We start from the raw sequence: 18837 nt of genomic DNA on the forward strand, positions 1-18837 counted from the left end.
TCTGGACAATGAATGATACCTAGTTTGACTCGAATGCAACTTTCCTGTTTTCACATTATCTTCATTGCGTGGAGTAGAATAGCAGAACAGCTAGCTATCAGTGCAATGCAACTACTGATGGCAGAATTGTTACAGCTTGGTCGAAATGAGACTTTTAACATTCATTATTGATCAGTACATGTTGGATGGCAAGCAAGTTAACATTTTCACTTCAACTCTCAACAACTCTGACACTACTGACAAATAATATCCATTACTTTAGACTTGGTACAAAACTTGTCTTTACGTAGTGGTCAAGATGCTACAATATTTGAAACCACATTTTCACCATACTCCAAAATCAGATATTTCAACCTCAAAAAGAATCGAGTTAGAAATGCTGAACATTTTTTACATACAGTAAAAAATGGATCTTGACTCAAAAGGGGGATTTTCCAATACTTTATTGTACAATTGTTCACTAAATATATTTACATGACATTAATTTTAACATCAGTGCAATACATAAGAATGTTGCATATTAACAATTGTTGAAAATGTTGAAACAATGGGGTCACAGCCGAACCAATCATACAATTTTATAAAGCAACATTGTACAAGCGCATCATTGAAAATAGTAACAGCTTCACTATTTATCAGAAACATAGTAATTTCTTTGATTCAAATCACCAAAACAGCCAGTAGCTCTGTAAACATGTGGCCTCTTAATGTGGCATAAAAAATCGTTGAATGGATCTGAGATCCCTTTGGCAATTTTTGAAAATTAACAATGCCAGTTTGCTTGTGTGAGCTGTTCGTTTTTTTTAAGGAAAGTGGTTACAATGGCAGCTAAGCATCATCTTCACAGTGGTATGTCAGAAAAATCCAATGGAGCTAATGTGAATTGTTTGCACCTTGAGGATGGGGAACACCGTTTGTGTCAAATAAATCATGAAAGGTAAGAAATGCAGATGTAAAAGCAACAGCGGACTTTGTATAAATGCCTTAGTTTTGTGGAGGAATTAACAAAAATGTAAAAGATACGAGTACGTTTTAGGATGTAACTTAGCTGAGTTACACTAACATGCGCTGGATAGATACAGCCCAACATCACAGAGGTAACGAGACAGCATCTGCCACAAATGAGGGACCAACAAATACTTGTGTAAAAACTACAGAATAGCAATTTATTACTAGAATTCAATCATTTAGCAAATTGAAAAATAAAACACAAAATACCAGGGAAAAATTCCCTCAGGTAATCTTGATTTGGCACTTTATCAGAACAATTAGCTGTCTGAGACACCAAAGAAAATGTCTTTCAGTACTCCCCATTTCATCATCATAATTATGGGCTGAAGTACTTTATAATTATCTGCACACACCTGCACATATTCAGATAAACATACCCACACATTTAAACAGACATGCACAAAAGATAACTTCAACTTATGCTTTCTTGCCAGCTCTCTCTCGCTCTCTCTCTCATTCTCGCTCTCTTCATTTTATGTGGTTTCTTCAGTAGATCTGGTGTCTGATTTGAGGCGTACAAATTCTTTGGCCACTTCATCATTGGTCCTCTGTGAGAGTATTCTGAGGATTGTCAGCCCAGTTTCATCCATGTAAACATTTCTGATCAGTGCATACCACGATGCACAGCTTCCTCGCTCAGCTATGTCCTTTAACTGGATGACAGTCATTCCTATAATCCGGTCTTCTCTGGCAAAACAGTAGTCTTTCACAGAGATATGAAGTTCATAGGACTCAGGGCCATTCTCATTACTCAGGATACTGTATGTAAAAAATAAAATTGACATTTACTTTGGAGAACTTTCTCAACTACCTCCTTAATTTCTCTCATTCACCCTCATGTGTTAACAATTGTGTGTCTGTCCCTAGTCAACAGGACAGCACGCCCTTGGATTGCCATTTTCAAAATGAAACGCTTGGCAGGTTTTCCTTTCATTGCCCACCCCATGAATGCAATATTCCAGTGAACAAAGTGCTCCAATCAGCAACCAGTTGAAGAAATGACAAAACTACAACCAGCACCTACATTTTCAGAGTCAGACAGCACGGAAACAGACCCTTTGGTCCAACTCCTCCACACTGACCAGATATCCTAATCTGATCTCGTCCCAATTGCCAGCGTTTGGCCCATATCCCTCTATTCATATACCCATCCAGGTAGCTTTTAAATGTTAAAATTGTACTAACCTCCACCACTTCCTCTGGCAGCTCATTCCATACATGCACCACCCTCTGGATGAAAAAGCTATCCCTGAAATCCTTTGTAAATCCTTCCCCTCTCACATTAAGCCTATGCCTTCTAGTGTTTCCCCCACCCTAGGAAAAGGATCTTGGCTATTCACCCTCTCCAGTCCCCTCATTATTTTGTAAACCTCTGTAAGGTCACCCCTTAGCCTCTGGCAATCTAGTGGAAAAAGCACCAGCCGATTCAACCTCTCCTTATAACTCAAACTCTCCCAGCCCAGCAACAAACTTGCAAATCTTTTCTGCACTCTTTCAAGTTTTATAAGAATGGGCGATCAGAATTTTATGCAATATTCTGGAAGTGGCTTCACAGTGTCCTGTACAGTTGCAACATGACAGTCCACACCAGAAGGACAGGGGCAGCAGGTACATGGAAACACCACTACCTGCAAGTTTATCTCCAAGCTACTCACCATCCTGAATTTGGAAATATCTCTCTGTTCCTTTACTGTCGCTGGGTCAAAATCCTGGAATTCCCTCCCTAAGGGCATTGTGGCTTAACCGACAGCACCTGGACGATAGTGGTTCAAGATTACAGTTCACCACCACCTTCTCAAGGGCCATTAGGGACAGGCAATAAAAGCTGGCCCAGCTAGCGACGCCCATATCTCATAAATAAATCAAAACTAAAAGGTCTGCTGCCAACACTCTCATTCATGTTGTTGGTACTTTGAGATATGACTGTTCCAATGGACTCCTCACTGGTCTCCCACATTCTGCCCTCTGTAAACGAGAAGCTATGCAAAACTCTGTTGCTTGTGTCTTAACTTGCTGCCAGTCCTGTTTCTCTGTCACCCCTGTGCTCAATGACCTTGCATTGTCTCTTGCAGCAGCAGCATCCTGATTTTAAAAATCTCACGCTTGTTTTCAAATTCCTTCACCATCCCATGCCTCTCCATTCTCGCTTCCTCCAGCTCCACCTCCCTTTTAAACGTACGTACATATTGAATTCTGGCCTTTCCTTCCTGGCCCCACTGAATCTCTCCATCATCTCCAGCTGTGCCTTCAGTTGCCTAGGCTCTAATCTCTGATGAAGGGCGTACGCCCAAAATGTCAACTCCCCTGACCCTCAGATGCTGCCAGACCTGCTGTGCTTTTCCAGCACTCCCCTTTTTGATTCTGATTCTCCAGCATCTGCAGTCCTCACTTTCTTCTAATCTCTGAAATCCCATCCCCCCCCACCCCTCTCTGCTTTTGTTTCTATTCTTGTTCACTTAATATCTCCTTAATAACTAACTCTTGGACCAAGCTTTTGGTTGTCTTGCTGAATGTTACGTTAGGGAGCTCATTGTCATACTTGGCTTCACAATCCTTCTGTACAGCACCTTGGTGGTATCTGTGAGAGTGTAATCAGCAGTTTTAACAGATAACTCTCATCCTTTCTAGCTTGCAAGAAAGTTTTCTATTCTCTGATTTATCCTTTGACTCTACTTGCTCTGATCCTATTTATTGGTCTTTTTATCATACTTTATCCCAAGGCCTTGCTACGTTTACACTTTCCTTGTCTTCCCTCTATCATCTTTTCAAAAACGCAATAAAGTTGGTCTAAAAGTCTTTCCCTTGGAAATTCAAGCTGACTAGTATTTTTGATTTGTACATTTTTTTTGGTAGGGATTCCAATATCTTAACTTAGGGCAGCATGGTGACTCTGCAGTTAGCACTGCTGCCTCACATAGCCAGGGACCTGGGTTCAATTCTAGCCTCGGGCATCTGTCTGTGTGGAGTTTGCATATTTTCCCTGTGTCTACATGTGTTTCCTCCGGGTGCTCTAGTTTCCTCCCACAGTCCAAAGATGTACAGGTTAGGTGAATTGGCTGTGATAAACTGCCCATAGTGTTCAAGGATGTGCAGGTTAGGTACATTAGTCAGGGGAAATGTAGAGTAATAGGGTAAGGGAATGAGTCTGGGGGGGTTACTTGGAGGGTTGGTATGGACTTATTGGGCAAAAGCACCTATTTCCACATTCTAGGGATTCTATGATTAACTGACATTAGGTTGATGGGTCTACTACTAAAATCGGAATTAAATATTATAATATATCTTTATGACTTATACACATTGAAGGTATTGGCTTAAAATTAATTTAGTACTTGAAAATAACTTTAAAAAACAGACAGAAATCACATGATCACTTACAAGTGAAATGTCTCGTTGTATTTCGGGGACCAGGCATTATTTTTTGTCTTGGTGGCAAATTTTCTTTTCTTGTCACTGAGGTTCGGCCCAACCACATGAATTTCTACAAATGGTCGGAACATCGCCGTGGTTTGCCAGTTTAGCTCATTGACTGCGACAACTGCAAAGAGAATTCAGAACACCCCAGGGCTTAGAATAGTCATGTCAGCGACATTCGCCTGTTAAATAATATCCTGAAGACATTATCTTTCCTGGGTTAGGTTGTGGTCCTTACTTTTCACTGTGACTTTGTGCTCTCCTGTCCCAGGATGTGTGAAGAGATCCACGTGGACTGAGACTTCTCCAAATGTGCCGTTTGTGCACTGAACTGAAAAAACGAGAAACAATGTTTGTAAAACCAGAAAAAAAACTAATCTTAACGGGAAGCTTCCAGAAGTTCAGATATAAGCATAATTATATAATTCAAATAGAAGCATAATATACAATTATATAATTGCATAAGCATCAATCCAACACATAAGTCCTAAATATATATTTAATTATAATGCAAAATATAAAATCTCTGTTCTCTGAAAACGATAAATTGTCAATAAAGTCACAGCTGAAAATACAAGACTCAGCTTGATGGTTCTTTCTAGTTTGAAGGCCCATTGTGGATTTGAGCAGGGCGAAAGTGCTGTATTGTTCACACAATATTGTTATCAGTACAAGAAAGATATTTTGTCAAGTTAGGCCAGCTAAGAGAAGGCAAAGTACCAGAATACATCCTCGAATCTTGAAGCGATTGAGAAATGAGACCAAGAGGGCCCTCAAAATCTAATTTCAGGTTATGACTGCATTTGAAAGTTTTTGCTGGATGACTCTGTATAGATCCATGTAGGATCCATCCTTAAAAACGAGACAGGACCAACCTAGATGATCACAGATCGGTTATCTAACCGTCTGAGCTAGGAAATATTCAGAGGTTTTAACTAAAAATAAAGAGCCGCATAAATAGAGGAAACAGAAGTAGTCAGCACAAGAACACTGTTCTTGACAAAACCCCAAAGGATTCTGAGAGGAGGTAACAGATATGGTGTAGTGGAGATTTTGAGCTGTGCCTGGACTTTCGGAAAGCCTTTTACAAGGTACCATATGGGACATGGCCAAGGAAAATTAAGGGGTATTGAATTAGGGGGAGAATTGCTAGTTGGAATCACAACTGATTGAAAGGCTTGAAATGTTGACTTCTCTACCTCCTGATGCTGCCTGGCTTGTTGTGTTCTTCCAGGCTCCTGCTTGTCTACCCTGAAAGACATTAAAGGCAGCATCCAAGGACTCAAAAGCCTATGAAGCTATAAGAATTTTAGATTTTACCTCACAAAAGCGATAGAGTATAAATTCCAAAAAAAAGATAATGACGAACCTATATTAACACTAGGCAAGACCGTAGTTACAGAACGTTGTGTGCAGCCACCTCTACCACATGATATAGTCATTGAGATTTGACAGAAAGTATAATACCTTCTCTAGGGTGCTACTTAGTATGAATAAAGATTTGAATAGTTGGGTCTTTTCCATTATAATGCAGATTGTAAAGTGATGCAAGACATAGAGATTCCAGTAGTCGAAGGGTTAAGAATGAATGGCTACAGATCCAAGATTAAATGCAAACAGTTCAGCAGTGAGGCCTAGAGAAATTTATCACATGGCAGACTTGAGCCTGTGAAATCACTCTAGAATTAGCAGGTGAAGCAGAAACCAACACTATTCAGGATGAAACTGTAAAGTTGAATGAATGAAATATGTTGAAGTGTTGTAAGAACAGGATGGATAAATTGCATATTGACAATTGGCTCTAATGAAGTATAGGCAGTGTTATGAACCCTTCAAACATGTCTAGGAGATAGTCTCGACCTTAACTTTTATCTTATTTAAAGGTGCTGTGTTCCAGATTTAATTTGATTGGTTACCCGAGTCGGCTATAAGCAAAACATCCTTTATTCTTACTCTACACTTAAAATATAAACACAAGAAAGAAGAATTGACCCAATTTCAATTCTTTTGGAAAACCTAACAGAATAATAGATTATTTAATTACTAAACAGTGACTGTTCCAAAATAGTAAAATCTTATAAGCACACCTTTGGCAAAGGCAAATTCAGTAAAATCGATTGTCTCGTGCACAGTTTCTCAAGTCCAGGAGAAAAGAACCTGAAGAGAATATTCTGGCAGAGAGAGAGAAAACTCTACTGTTTTGCTGCAACAGGGATATATGGCAGCTTCAAAACCCTCAACAAATACTCAAAGCTAAACTGAAACCCTGGTTCGGTAGGAGCCTGACTCCACCCATTCATGCTGCTTCTATTGTTCCAACTTTAAAGAAACAATTCGAAGGCTTCAACAGCTGTTTACTTTATTGGTTTGGAAAAGATCACTCGCCATTCTGTCTCAACCTCCCTCTTCATAAATAGAATCAGGACAAAATACACCTCTTAAAGCCATTGTGTTGTCAAGTCAGAGTCATGGACTAACGAGCCAAAAGCTGCTTGCCGTGTTGCAATTTCTACATATTTGAAGATATAGTATATGTGCTATTTTTTGGATAATTTACTTTTTGTTTATTCACTATGGACTGTGGGCATCACAGGTTGGGTGAGCATTTATTGCCTGCTCTTAGTCTGTGAGCTACCTTCTTGAACTGCTGCAGCCCATGTGCTATAGGTAGACACATGATGCCCTTAGGGAGGCAATTCCAGGATTTTGAAAGAATATGAAACTAAAGCCCTGTCCATGAGTTCAGCTGGATATAAAAGATTCTACTGCATTCTTCAAAGAGGAGCACAGAATTCTTCCAGTGTCCTCTCTGATACTACTCTCAAATAGCACCGCCAAAGACATATTAGCTGATCATTTATTCCATTGCTGTTGGTTTGATCCTGCACTTGAGACAATCTATTTTTTCTGAATTTGCCTTTGCCAAGGGTGTGTTTATGGGACTTTACTATGTTGGAACAGTTATTGTTTCATTGTTACATAATCTACCATTCGAAAAGAGTTGAAGTTGGATCAATTCTTCTTTCTTTTATTTATATTTTAAGTGTAGAGAAAGAATAAAATATGTTTTTCTTAAAACCAAGTAGGGTCACCAATCGAATTACATCTGAAACACAGCACCTTTAATTAAGATAAAAGTTAAGGTCTAGGCTATGTTTGAAGGGTGTTTTGTCTGATTCATGACACAGCCCATATTAGAGCCAATTGTCTGCAATTTAGCTACCCTGATGACAACTGAAGAGCAACAACTGGATTTGACTGCAAAAAACTTTAAGATGTTTTGAGTATTTCCAAACAATGTGCGAACAATAAACTGTTAAATTTTAGTTACGTTTTTCAAGTTCTTTTGCAAAATAGAACTTTAATCATTAGTCCAACTAGTACATCTTATGCAATCACAATATTAATAGCTCATATTTGTCAGACAATGTGTGAAAATATAGTATACTTTATGCTGTACAGTAATCACTGAGAAGATTTCTCCAGTGATTTTCATTTCATTGTTAATTTGAGAACAAATGCATCAGCGGTAATTATTAACTAGTTGATATTATAAACATGCATAATTCATCCAAAACAGACAGCAGTAGATTTTGTTTGACAAATGTGGTCATCTGGCTAAGCGGTCAAAGGTGCTGGATTTAACCTCCAGTTGTTGTTGAGTCATGGGTTCGAATCCTGTTACCAGAGTCACACGTCATGTACCCCAAGCAGTTGCCTCAAAGGGACTGGGCAAGTTGAAACTTGCAGTATTTACTTTGGGCAGCATGATGGCTCAGTGTTTAGCACTGCAGCTTCGCAGCGCCAGGGACCCAGATTTGATTCCACCCATGGGTGACTGTGTGGAGATTGCACATTCTCCCCATGTCTTTGTGGGTTTCCTCTGGGTGCTCCGGTTTCCTCCCACTGTCCAAAGATGTACAGATTAGGTGGATTGGCCATGCTAAATTGTCCCGTAGTGTCCAGGGTTGTGCAGGTTCGGGTGGATGGGCCATGCTAAATTAGAACATAGAACATAAAACAGTACAGCGCAGTACAGGCCCTTGTCTTGAAAATATCAGTTTGCGCTCACAGCTAATAGTGTAATGTAGAGCTGGCAGTAATGTGTAATAAAGTTGGTTACACTATCCCAGGTAATCCTCTGGAACTCTGTCGACTCACTTCCAAAATGTGTGGCTATTTTTATGCATAAATACCCGATAAGTCTACAGTGCTTCTCATGATAGCAGACACAATCCAATCCGCGATACAATTCATTGTCTGCTCAGTTTCCTCTGTCATCGTGCCAATGCAAGACTGTTTTGGATAAAGACATTTGGTAATGTTGAATGTAATTTGTGAAAATTGCACTATTTTTGTGATTGCTGTACATCGGGTATTTAACTATAAGTATTCCAAAACTTTGTGGAAGTAATCTTCTGATTCTCATGTTTATAACACAGAGATTAACACGGTTATATTGTCATTCTGACTTTGTTGCACAGGCTTTCCACTTGACAGAGATGTGGTAGTTACAGTATAAGCCCAGGATCAGGGTCCAACTTGACCTTGTTGTGCAGAGGGGTAAGACTCTTTTCGGCCCCTCTACTCCCCAGGGGCATCTATCCAATCTAGGAGAAAGTGAGGACTGCAGATGCTGGAGATCAGAGCTGAAAAATGTGTTGCTGGAAAAGCGCAGCAGGTCAGGCAGCATCCAAGGAGCAGGAGAATCGACGTTTCGGGCTTAAGCCCTTCTTCAGGAATCTCCTGTAGAAGGACTTATGCCCGAAACGTTGATTCGCCTGCTCCTTGGATGCTGCCTGACCTGCTGCGCTTTTCCAGCAACACATTTTTCAGCATCTATCCAATCTGGTTAGCACACTCCCACGAAGTGTCAAGTCTGATTTAAAAGCAAAAATTTGGATAAGGCCCATCGAATGTCCTAGATTACAAAAGATTGATTGCCCTGTGCCCAACTGAGGTAATGCAGGCAGCACGCAAATGTCACTCAGATTCAAACGACTCTCACCATGGCTGTAAACACTACTGTTCAAAGAAGGTTGCAGGGTCTCACAATAACTAGGATTGCCAAGATGTCACCCAGTAGCTTTGGGAAGCAGAAACCCATTTCTAAGAATGATAGCTCTTCTACTCATTGCCAGCCTGTTGGGGATGTGAGAGTGTAAACTTCTGAACTTTAATAACTGCTCATGGATTGAAAGAAGCAGCAATAACTGCCTGGAATAGACTGTTAAGAGACAAGATAAACTGTTCTATAGGAATTCAAAGCAATTAGTCATGCCTAGGAAAGGACTAAGGCAAAGCTACATAAACAAATTAAACAACTGTTTTAACAGCTGCTTGATAAACGCCTGTTTTATGCCACAGGGACAAATGATTGTCCTGCAGAAAAGCTTAAAAGAGTTAACTGCAGGAAAGTTGTGTCTTCAAACAGACAGTCATTGCATGATCTAACAAGGAAGAGGGGAGCTACTTCTGATAAGAAGGCAAGCTACACACCTGATAGTTCCAGAGGAGTATTCAATATTGTAGATAAAAGAGTCCAAAGGATTATCAATAATGTCACACCACAAACTTTAAAGAGAGAAATTTGTGTAATTATTCATAGAACATAAAACAGTACAGCACAGTACAGGTCTTTTGGCCCACAATGTTTTGCTGAGCATTTATCTTAATCTAAGATCAACCTAACCTACACACTAATTCAACTCCAGGAATCCTTAGCAGAGAACTTTGAAGAACAGCACTACATAAGGATCATACTGTGGACATGGAGAGACAAACACTGTTGGTTCGAATAATTCCAACCATAATAAATTCCACCATTATCAGGTAATAGCCAAGTTGGGTTGTGAGGCTTCACATGTTTACTTGGGTCTTATTTTGGTTGCTACATGCAGTAAAGCTTAAATAATTGTTTCAGTATTTGATTGTCTGTGAGATTAATAAGTAGCTGAATTAAAGGTAGCTTGTAGTGATGTACACACTACGGAGAACTAGCCCTGGCTACTATTACCTCTGTCAGAGCTGCTCAAGATGGTGCTGCAATACATTCTGCAGGCTGCTACAAAATTTCACCTTCTTATAACCTTTACTTTACCAAACAGACTAAAAGCGTCATTTGCTAACCACTTCTTTCAGGAAGAAGGTTATATTATAAATTACAGAATTGAACTTTCCCTTTTATTTTAACATTACTGAAAGCCCACGTCATCAACAAGTTCCTCAGGGTTTACTTCCATTCCTTTCCTCTCTCAGTCAATTAACATTCAACCCCAGAATCGTCTTTCACAATGAGTATTTTTCCTGATGAGTCTTTCTCTCATGCAAGCAAAGTAAACCTCCGAGACTTATTAGAGATGCTTATGAGTTTCATCTTTTCCTTTTGAACGTGGCCCCCTCCCTGTATTCCCAGTGGCCCTTTGGCTCCAAGCTGCTCTTTTTCTCCCAGATTCTGGTAGACCACCTCTGGCTGAGTGATTCAAGATATCCATGAAAATCCTTACCTTTCAAAGCCCAAATCCATGATATTGAATCACAGCCGCCCTGTATCTAGATTGGAATACTGTTTATCTATCCTTGAAATCCCAACTCTCTTTTATTTTGGAAGTAGGTGAATAGTTCAAAGCGCAACTGTTTAGTAACCTGACGTTCTTGACAACTACCTGGGACTTTGTGAAAAATCACACAACACTAGGTTACAGTCCAACGGGTTTATTTGGAAGCACTAGCTTTCAGAGCGCTGTGGTGAAGGTCACCTGATGAAGGAGCAGTGCTCCGAAAGCTAGTGTGCTTCCAAAAAAATCTGTTGGACTGTAACCTGGTGTTGTGCGATTTTTAACTTTGTACACCCCAGTCCAACACCGGCATTTCCAAATCCTGGGACTTTGAAATCTAACATTCCAAACACAGATGCTGCTGCCATTGTCTCACAGTGTGACCAACTTCCACCACCTTACCAGAAAAACAACGTGGACCTCTCCTTAATCTTTAACTATCATTTCACTCAGGCCTGTTGCTTGGCAGATGTCTGAACAGATAACACAGGCCCTTCGTTTTACTCTATATTAAAGACACAGTACCAAAATGAAACAATCTTGTGAACCTCATATCTGTAACGCAAGATCTACAGGATGACTCTACCATGGTTGCTTGAAAAAACACAGTACACAAAGTAAATGATTTTTAAAAAGGTTGCAGAGTAATAGCTGCAATGAAAGTAGAGTTAATTGATATTCCTAGACTTGTTGCTATAACTGAGAGAGCCCTGAGGCTAAACTGAGCATTTAACTTGGCCCTCTCACCCATCTTAACATTAACTGCAAATCAAAAAGGTACACAGTCAATACAGGTCAACTTGAGTCATTTGAAAGCATTATTTGCTCTTAGAAAGAAGGCTGAAAGTTTAAATCTCTTGGGCTGATACTGCAGTGCACTACTGAGGGAATACTACAATATGTGAAGTCTTATGTTTCAGATGAGATGTTAAACTGAGGTGCCATCTATCAGCTGGAATACACTCTGGCACTATTCATAGAAGAGTTGGGAATTCTCCTAGTGGGTCAGTCAAAGATCTCTCTTTGAACTTGATCCCTTTTTCAGGAAAAGACAAAATTCCAATACAGGTAAAACAGACAGTATAACTAACAGATTAAAAGATGGCATAAATTAGTCCTGGAATTATGCTCTAAGATACTACGCTTTGAATTAAATGTCCTCTTTGCAAACCTGGTGCTGTGGTGCTAAAATAAATGGTTTGATGGATCTGATGTGGGCGCTGTTGGCTCAGTTGGCATTTATTACGCATGCCCTGAAGAGGGCGCTGGTGAGCTATCTTCTTGAAATACATTTTGGCCCCTCCGGCCGGCTTGGATTCATTACATTCTGGCTGATCAGATCACATTTTGAATTTAATCTCCTCAGTCACATCCAATGACGTTTGATTCCCTTGCCCAACAAGAATCCATCTCGCTCCACTATGAAAATACTCAATGTCCCACCTCTGCCACTTTCTGAGTCAGAGTTCCAAAGTCTCACAATCCTCAGACAGAAATAAAACCTTCTTATCTTTGTCGTAAAAAGGTGAGCCTTAATTTTTCTTAACAGTACCCCCTAGTTTTGGATTAAAATCCACCTTGTCAAGGCAATCTTATCTACATTTATTTTCTTCAAGGAGAAATAAATGGATTTCCACCAAAGTGTGCAGCGCGTTGACTGACACCTGGAGGCAGATGGATCAGAGACTCAGTGAGCTTCTCTGAGGCAATACTGAACATCCTGACTGTCAGCGTCTTCGGGGAGGGATCTGGGGTCAGGGGAAGGAGTCCACGTCATTCTTTCCTTTTAGATCCAGTTGCGCTCTTACACAGAACTGAACTTTGCTCTTCCCCATCACAACATCACCCGTGGTATTTCTCTTTCCCCAGCTATTAACCACTGTCAGTAATTCACCCATGTTTTCCAACTGAATATTTTCCAAGCAAAGCCCATTGCAAAGGGCAATACAAACCAACAAAGGTGAGGGAGAGGGGGAAGGGGCTAAATCAAAGTGAGTTTGGTTGGGTGGGGTGGGGTGGGATAATACAGCTGCTTACTTCTGAACCAGGAGGCTTAGGTTCATGTCCCACCTGCTCCAGACATGTGTCATAATGTCTCTGAACAGGTTAACTGAAAAAAGCTTGTCAACAATCCTCTACGTGGCTCGAATCTCTTTATCAACATGGTGTCTCGCACTGAATACAGGTTAAACCAGTTGCGAACCAAGATCGCCATTTTAATCATCCTTTTACCTTCTAAAATATTCAACCAAAATCATCTGCATTTAACAGCAGAATCATGGTAAGAAAATTTTAAACTCACATCTAGTCATTATCAATTTGATTTGATTAGATTATGATTTGATTAGATTATGATTAGATTAGATTCCCTACAGTGTGGAAACAGGTCCTTCGGCCCAACAAGTCCACACCGACCCGCCGAAACGCAACCCACCCATACCCCTACATTTACCCCTTACCTAACACTACGGGCAATTTAGCATGGCCAATTCACCTGACCTGCACATCTTTGGACTGTGGGAGGAAACCGGAGCACCCGAAGGAAACCCACGCAGACACGGGGAGAATGTATGGCATGGTGGCCCAGTGGTTAGCACTGCTGCCTCACAGCGCCAGAGACCCGGGTTCAATTCCCGCCTCAGGCGACTGACTGTGTGGAGTTTGCATGTTCTCCCCGTGTCTGCGTGGGTTTCCTCTGGGTGCTCCGGTTTCCTCCCACAGTCCAAAGATGTGCAGGTCAGGTGAATTGGCCATACTTAATTGCCCATAGTGTTAGGTAAGGGGTAAATGTAGGGGTATGGGTGGGTTGCGTTTCGGCGGGTCGGTGTGGACTTGTTGGGCCAACACTGTTTGATAACTGTCTGTTTCCATACTGTAATCTAATCTAATGTGCAAACCCAACACAGTCAGTTACCCAAGGCGGGAATTGAACCCGGGTCTCTGGCACTGTGAGGCAGCAGTGCTAACCACTGTGCCACCACGCCGCCATACAACCATCATGCCCCCTGAAATGAAACCTAAGCACAGATATTTGCAGCTATCAAAATGATAACAAAACAGATAGTGAACAACTTGGACATATATGGAAAGGAGTCATTTATACACTGCATTCTTTGGTAGCTAGCAATAGTCTAACTATAAAACAATAAAGGTATGACAGAAATGGTATTCACATTTTCAACTAACGCCTGATCTACAAAACAGAAACAGTTCTACTTGGATATAAAATTCATTTTATTCTTATACTGCATAGAATCTATTTTCCTTTGCTGATAAATAATTTACAAGGACTGGCAGCTGGGAGGATGGAATACAGTATTCACATTACACATGCAGGAGAAACAGCAGTAAAATAGGCAATGGTGATCTTGGCTTCCAAAACTGACACAATTACATAGTTATGGGACTGTCGGGGAGAACTATAAAACAAGAGGTGAAATGATTTCAGTTTTTGCAAAAGCATTCCTTAAAATATTCCTGAAACAAACCAACTTATTTCCAGAGAAGCTCATTCCTCTCAAGGCTGCATTGAAATATAGGTTTGTATAAAACTGTGGTAATCATCATATTTTATTGAGCTGCGATAGTCCCTAAACTAGGAAAGTACAACATGTCTGTTACTGCTGTCTCATCGGCAATTTTGCTATCTTCTGCATTGAAGTCACCAACTTACTCATTTCTATTCAAAAATGGAGACACTAATTCATGCAGTTGATCAGGTGACTAGCATCAAAATATGAAGATGAGACAGTGTTTTTAAACTTTTATCAACTAATAAACACATTAAAACTCTGAAACTATTTTTTAAACTTGGGAATCTCATTTTCAAATTAGAAGTAAATAATAAACACGGGATTTTAAAAGGTGTGAATCAACATTGACAAATAGAATAGAGAAGGCCAGGAAAATAGTTTTGGGATGATCTTAAAAGTATGAAGATATTTGACAGACAAATACAATAAACATATTTTCTATTGATAAGGAAACTGTCTGTGGAGCATCGATAATCACAGCTGAGTGAGGAGAGAGATTTCGAGAAATGACAGTTGTTACAACTTGGGATTGGCACAGATTGTTGTAAGGAGGGACAGTGGCAGAGACCACTACTTTTTGTTTATTAGGTAAACTGTCGAAGAGGAGAAAGATGCAGGTGTTTATAAACAGCAGAACAGCGGGATTAATTTTGCTTTGCTTTTGTTGACACAACTGACTAAATGGTGTCTTTCAGTACTGTATATGTCTGTGCTCCAAAGACCTGCAGCTCGCTGAGCCGATGTAAGTTTCTGGGATGAGACCTACTTGCACAATCTCAGTAAGAGTCCAGTCAGGATTGCTACATGAGCTGGGAAACCTGCAGTTAAAACTACCAGTTAGTGCAGACCATGACAACCCTTAGTTCTTTGCCACCTGCAGCATTCTGGGACAGCCATCATGCCTTGCAAAGGGAAACATTGCTGATGATTGTCAAGGACCAGAACTCGCTAAAGCTCGGAATCCTTTCTATAGTGTGCTGTGATGAAGCAGCATGGATGCAAGCTGGATTCGCCAGGACCGTGAGGAATCCTGCCAGTCTGTAAAGCTGCACAGCCTGCTCCAGTTACAGCCTGTTACCTTACAGGGAAGGAGAGGAAATTACTTGCTCAGGCAAGCAAGAAATCTGTCTTGCTTGAACATTGTGGCATGATTCATGTTTCTAATGTTGCCAGTGGCAGTATGGAAAGAGCTGGCAGCAAAGAACTAAGAGTTGTCATGCTCTGCAGTTACTGGAAGTTTTGTGGCGGACGACAGCTTTGACTGCAGGTAACGTTCCAGTGTGTGCTTGGCATATCGACATCACTCTGTAAATTGGTGAACTGCCATCTGAGCAATTAAGGATGAGCAATGAATGCTGGCCTAGCCAGCGATGCCCATATTCCATAAATGAATAAAAACATCCTTCCACAATCCCTAGTTTTAAAACAGTTCTGTCACTATTTCAGTCCACAATGAAAAATACAGAGAATAATGCAGCCATTACAAACTCTATGCAAGGTTCAGATGTGCAGTTAAAGGCTATTATTCAAAAGTTCCTGTCTGAACTTTGCTGCGTTGCTTTTATTTTTGAGAAAACAACATTACACTGTCTGCTTCACCATTGAAAAACATTGACAAGCAAAGAGACTGGTCCTGGGTCCACTTTTGTTTGTCATTTACATAAACGATTTGGACGAGAACTTAGGAGACATGGTTAATAGGTTTGTGGTATATTGGACTGTGAAGAAGGTTATCTACGATTACAAAGAGATCTGAATCATTTGGGTCAATGGGCTGAGAAGTGGCAGATGAAGTTTAATTTGGATAAATGCAAGGTATTACATTTCAGTAAAACAAACAAAGACAGGTCTTGTATTATAGATGGTATATCCCTGGGTAATGTTGCAGAACAGAGAGACCTACAGGTTTGAGTATAAAATTCTTTGAAATTTGCATCACAAGTAGGCAGGGTGTTTAAGAAGGCGTTTAGCATGCTTGCCTTCATTGCTTAGACCTTTGAGTATAGGACATTGGGTGTCACATTGCAGTTGCATGGGACATTGGTGAGACCTCTTCTTGAGTACTGTGTACAGTTCTGGTCACCCTGCTACAGCAATGATCCATATTATTAAAATGGACAGGGTTCAGAAAAGATTTACCAGGATGGTGCCAGGACTGGAGGGTTTGAGTTAGACTGGATAGGCTGCGACTTTTCTCACTGGAGTATAGGAGATTGAGGGATGACATTATACAGGTTTATAAAATCAAGAGGTGCATAGATAAGGTGAATAGCAAGGATCTTTTCCCTAGCGTGGGTGAGACTAGGCGGCATATTGTAAGGTGAAAGGAGAAAGATTTAAAAAGGACATAAGGGGAAACACTTTTACAGAGAGAGTGGTTTGTATGTGGAATGAACTTCCAAAGGAAGTGATAGATGCTGGTACATTTACATCATTTAAAAGAAATTTGGATAAGTATATGAATTGGAAAGATTTGGAGGGATATGGGCCAAAGCCAGTCAAGTGGGACTAGTTTTGTTTGGGAATATGTTTGGCATGGACTAGTTGAACAGAAGGGTCTGTTTCCATGCTATATGACTCTGTGACATGTGGTGGTTTAACCCGAGGGTCATCACCAGTCAGGCAAGGGGCAAGCTTGGGAAGGAGAGTCCTTCACGGTAACCTCAGCCCAGTGCAGGAACTGAACTCATGCTGTTGGCATCAATAATCATCATAAACCAACATCCAGCTAACTGACCCCTATTTATTAATAGATATAAACTGAACGCGCTGATATTTAGAGTTGGTAATAAGTAATACAAGTATACTTTTAATAACGTGATAAGTGTTAGCTACTGCTAATCATTCTGGCATTGAAATTGAGTTTGAGGTCTCATTTCTTTAGGTTTTGAGAGTTTTGACTAATTTAAACAATGTTGAATCATTTCATTCTGACTTCTCTTCTTCATTTCTCACTACCTGACTTCACCCACCTTCTCATATGTACTGTCTTCTCAGTTTTTCCCATGTTTAATTCTTTAAAGCTGATTGGTTAGGATTTAAGGAGATATCCCATTCCTGTATCTTGTTCTGCCAACACTGAATTTGGTATTGGCTGTCAGCATAGACTTAATTATGTATATGGATCTAATGTACAGCACAACAGAATTGTTTAGATATCAAAATGTTTTTATATATCATCAAGGATCCAAATCTGCAGCACTCCAAAACAAATTGGATATGGAGAAGAACACTGACTGTTAGTCACTTGAAAAATTTAAGGGAGTCAGAACTTACTTATGTGATTGAACTGAATACTGCAACAGAATTACTTTGGGGATTGAGAAAGAAGCTCCACACTCAGCTACGTATCAGCATGATGATGTCTTGTAGATACGTGTGATTTCACATCCACAAACACCAGGGTGACTCTGTATTAGTTATCAAACAGTTACACTGCAAACTTTGAATCAGTGCAAAGTGCTTTCATGCTACCCTGGTGCAAACTGATGAGCATTGAAGTGATTACAACATGGTGTTTTAGAAATCTGAAATAAATACAAATGCAAGTCACAGCAGCCCAACTACATCTTCAGCAAAAAAAATCTTGAGGATCTAGATGTGGCCCAACTTAATGGTGATAATGCAATTGCAGAAGATGTGTGGCTGAAGTTTGAGCAAGCTAACGTGACAACTGGATCTTTTCAAATTAAGACAGCTCTCAACTGGAGGCTGGTGAACAGAGATTGTTCAGCACTAGTTAGGTACACAGTTGCACAATTCCAATTTTCCTTATTGACTCTATGCTGTTCACATAGTACAACAGCAGTGCATAAATGCAAAGGAACTGAAGATATCATTGAGGCACTGGTTTGAAAATTCAAAAAGGAACTACCTGTGATTTTATCTCTCAATCCATATATTTATCCAATTTCATTTTGAATTTGAAGGCAGTCCTGCCCACCTGGTTCAATTATGTACAGACAATGTAAATTTAAAATAGAATTCCAGTTCACTCAGAACCTGAGTTGCTGTGACAACACATATTTTATATTACATGCCTGTTGTAGTCTGGAGCTAATCATAATGATGATAGAATCTCAGGTATTCTTCCTATCACATGGCCGACAAAGTACCTCTCACGCTAACTGATCGCCAGTCACACATAGCGGAAGGATATACAAATTGACAGTCAACCTACGTGGCATATTATGAGTCAACCTTCCCTGACCCTAAGGTCCTGGAGAGGGGCATGTTCCTGGAATTACTGGCTCAGAGACAGGGACGTTACCCATTTCGCCACTAGACCACCAAATGTAAAGTAGTGAAATCTAAATTCTTTC

The 18837-nt window shown here is 40.3% G+C and overlaps 1 protein-coding gene across 6 annotated transcripts in view; it reads right to left on the reverse strand.

Moving 5' to 3' along the window:
• Positions 1–425: 425 nt before the first annotated feature.
• Positions 426–18837, reverse strand: part of unc13c (unc-13 homolog C (C. elegans)) — a 582280-nt gene continuing 563868 nt past the window's right edge. For all 6 annotated transcript variants that reach the window (XM_087981434.1, XM_087981433.1, XM_087981432.1 and 3 more), the window contains 3 exons: positions 4664–4756; positions 4390–4549; positions 426–1770 (listed from right to left, as the gene is read on the reverse strand). In XM_087981434.1, coding sequence (XP_087837560.1) covers positions 1485–1770; positions 4390–4549; positions 4664–4756 — 539 coding nt within the window. In that variant the 3' untranslated portion in view covers positions 426–1484. The remainder of the gene's footprint in view (positions 1771–4389; positions 4550–4663; positions 4757–18837) is intronic.

Source organism: Chiloscyllium plagiosum, unplaced genomic scaffold, assembly GCF_037043375.1.
Source record: "Chiloscyllium plagiosum isolate Xiang-an unplaced genomic scaffold, Cpla_swu_hap1 HiC_scaffold_39, whole genome shotgun sequence".
NCBI classification, from domain to species: Eukaryota; Metazoa; Chordata; class Chondrichthyes; order Orectolobiformes; family Hemiscylliidae; genus Chiloscyllium; species Chiloscyllium plagiosum.